The sequence below is a fragment of the Drosophila kikkawai genome, chromosome X (genome assembly GCF_030179895.1).
Source record: "Drosophila kikkawai strain 14028-0561.14 chromosome X, DkikHiC1v2, whole genome shotgun sequence".
Taxonomy (NCBI): domain Eukaryota; kingdom Metazoa; phylum Arthropoda; class Insecta; order Diptera; family Drosophilidae; genus Drosophila; species Drosophila kikkawai.
Window position 1 is genome coordinate 790,125 of NC_091733.1, and position 2,373 is coordinate 792,497.

Genomic DNA, 2,373 nt, shown 5'->3' on the forward strand with positions numbered 1-2,373 from the left:
ATTTTATTATTTAAATTAGTGCTTCATTACTATCTATGAGTTGGAGACTACAGCGGGCCAAAATTTGATCAGCCCCTTTTAGCAAATCTTAGACAAGGGAATCTCTTTTGTTGAAAGCGACCAGCTAATTTTGTTTGGGAATTTAAGGGAAATTAAAAAAAAATTCCTTAAATCACCAAGGGAAATTCGCTTATGTTAAAGGGAAATCCGCAAATGTTATCAAATTCACTTCCGAGTGGAAACTAGAACAGGCCTGATTATTATTCTCAGATTTACTTTAAACTAGATATATATGTATGTACAGATGGGTGTGTATTCGCAATAGATAAGACGTTAGACTGGCGGCGTGCGTTCAGCGGCGTTTGCAAAATCAGACTACTTTTTCCCCTCTCTTCCATTCTCTTCTTCCCGCATCATATGCACTGTCCGGAGACGAGCGAGCGATCGGCTGACCGTCACTCTCCCGCACAGTGGGACACGCAGCAAAACTGAACATGCCGCCCGCCAATGCGAGACACAGCATGAGACATCTCCGCGTGTCCAGTCCATCCTGGGAGTAGTAGGCGGGGCAGAATCTAGAATGGAGAAAAGAGACAAACGGTGTGCGCAAGAAATAATTCATTATGATTGAGGTGTGTACGTGAGAGCGCTTAAGAACGGATTGGCAGTGGACACAGCTTCGACACTGACCGTTTTAATTGGCCTTGTTTGGTTTTAAGTGTTACCACACGGACTAACGCATCCGTCCCTGGGTGTAACTCGACGACCCGTCCTCACAGCCATTGTGACGACGGAAATCGGTCATCCTTGATGATGACAAGGTCGTTCAGCTGCAAACCTTCAGCCTCATGATACCACTTCGGCCTCTGCTGCAGATGAGCTAGCCAGTCTCGACTCCAAGCTTTCCAGAAATGGCGGATCATTGCCTGCTGTATAAGAAACTGCTCTGCGAAGGACTTGGACTGCGGTCTATACTTCGGAGGCGCCAACATGGAGTCTCCGACTAGGAAATGAGCCGGCGTGAGCACCTCTAGATCGTCTGCATCTGCTGTGAGAGGGCACAGCGGCCGCGAGTTGAGGCATGCTTCTATGCTTACGAGCACCGTATATAACTCCTCATAGGTGATCCGTCGATTTGCAATGACCCTCTTAAGGTGGTGCTTCACCGACTTCACATTGGCCTCCCACAGCCCGCCAAAGTTGTTCGATTGAGGTGGATTAAAATGGCACGCTGCGCAGCGAGCTTTGGGGCTATGAGCTTGTCGTAATCCTACTGCAGCCTTCCGAATAATGCCTCCATTAGATTATCCGCGCCGATAAAGTTAGTTCCGTTGTCACTGTATAAATGTTGAACCATCCCTCGCCGCCCGATGAACCGGTCTAGAGCCAGCAAGAAATGCTCTGTGGTGAGACCCGTTACCGCCTCCAAGTGCACAGCCTTCGTCACCAGACAAATGAACACGGCGATGTATCCCTTGTAGAAGCTGGTTCCTCTCAAGCGCGCTGCCTTCAGCTCTATAGCGCCTGTGTAGTCAACTCCTGTCGCCAAGAACGGTCGGTTAGGGGGGTTGACCCTGTGTAGCGGCAGGTCTCCCATGAGCTGAGTCGAGGTGGATGGCCGGGTGCGAAAGCACCTCACGCACTTCCGTAGCACCCTTCGTACAGCTTGTCTTCCTGTCAGTATCCAGAACCGCTGGCGAGCGTGGGACAAGGTCAGCTGCGCACCTCCGTGCAGAGTCAAAGCATGCGAATACCGTATTACTAGCTCTGTAAAAATATAAGAACTTGGGAGGATTATTGGATGCCGACTTTCATATGATAGCCCCGAATGGCGCAATCGCCACCTTACTCGCAAGATGCCCTCCACTATGATCGGTGACAAACTCTGAAGTTTGTGACGGTTTGGTCATTCCGGTGGTTCAAGGATGGCCAGGGTTCGTCTCAGAAATTTATTTGTTGTCTGAGGTGGTTGCTGAAAGAGATGCCGATCCGGTCCCAGAGTAGAACGCCGAGAAATATGCCGTAACTATTATTATATGTTTATTGCCACGAACATTACAACTGTTAAAAAGATTGGATTCAGTCTGCTGCCGCGGGTAGTCGCTCTGGAACGCCGCACTTCAGGGTCAGGTACATCCTTCCCGCTCGGGTCGACAGTGTCGGTGAAACGCCGATGCGCGGATGCCCCTCAGATCTCCTAGAGTAAGAATAACTGGTGGAGGCCCTCAGGTCTACCAGTTAGTGGAATAACTTGTTAGCGGAGACCCTGAGATCTTCCAGTTAGCGAGCAGATTTGTGGAGTCCCTAAGGTCTTCCAATCTAGGCTATGGTTAGTGAAGGCCCTAAGGTCTTTCAAGTTTGAGACGTTGTTAG

The 2,373-nt window shown here is 49.5% G+C and overlaps 1 protein-coding gene across 1 annotated transcript; it reads right to left on the reverse strand.

The window, feature by feature from the left end:
- Nucleotides 1-773: 773 nt before the first annotated feature.
- On the reverse strand, nucleotides 774-1,910 carry LOC138929092 (uncharacterized). Its single transcript, XM_070288076.1, has 3 exons — nucleotides 1,850-1,910; nucleotides 1,355-1,767; nucleotides 774-1,280 (listed from the first exon to the last, which is right to left on the reverse strand). The coding sequence occupies exons 1-3, from the start codon at nucleotides 1,908-1,910 to the stop codon at nucleotides 774-776; spliced, it is 981 nt and encodes a 326-aa protein (XP_070144177.1).
- Nucleotides 1,911-2,373: the final 463 nt, after the last annotated feature.

Bases quoted from the DNA above. Each gene is read 5' to 3' on its own strand.
- LOC138929092 (XM_070288076.1), bottom strand. From the start codon at position 1,910: ATGACCAAACCGTCACAAACTTCAGAGTTTGTCACCGATCATAGTGGA. The intron at 1,768-1,849 runs GTAAGGTGGCGA...ATATTTTTACAG, and splicing joins TAGTGGAGGGCATCTTGCGA to AGCTAGTAATACGGTATTCG. The intron at 1,281-1,354 runs GTTCAACATTTA...ATTATTCGGAAG, and splicing joins TCATCGGGCGGCGAGGGATG to GCTGCAGTAGGATTACGACA.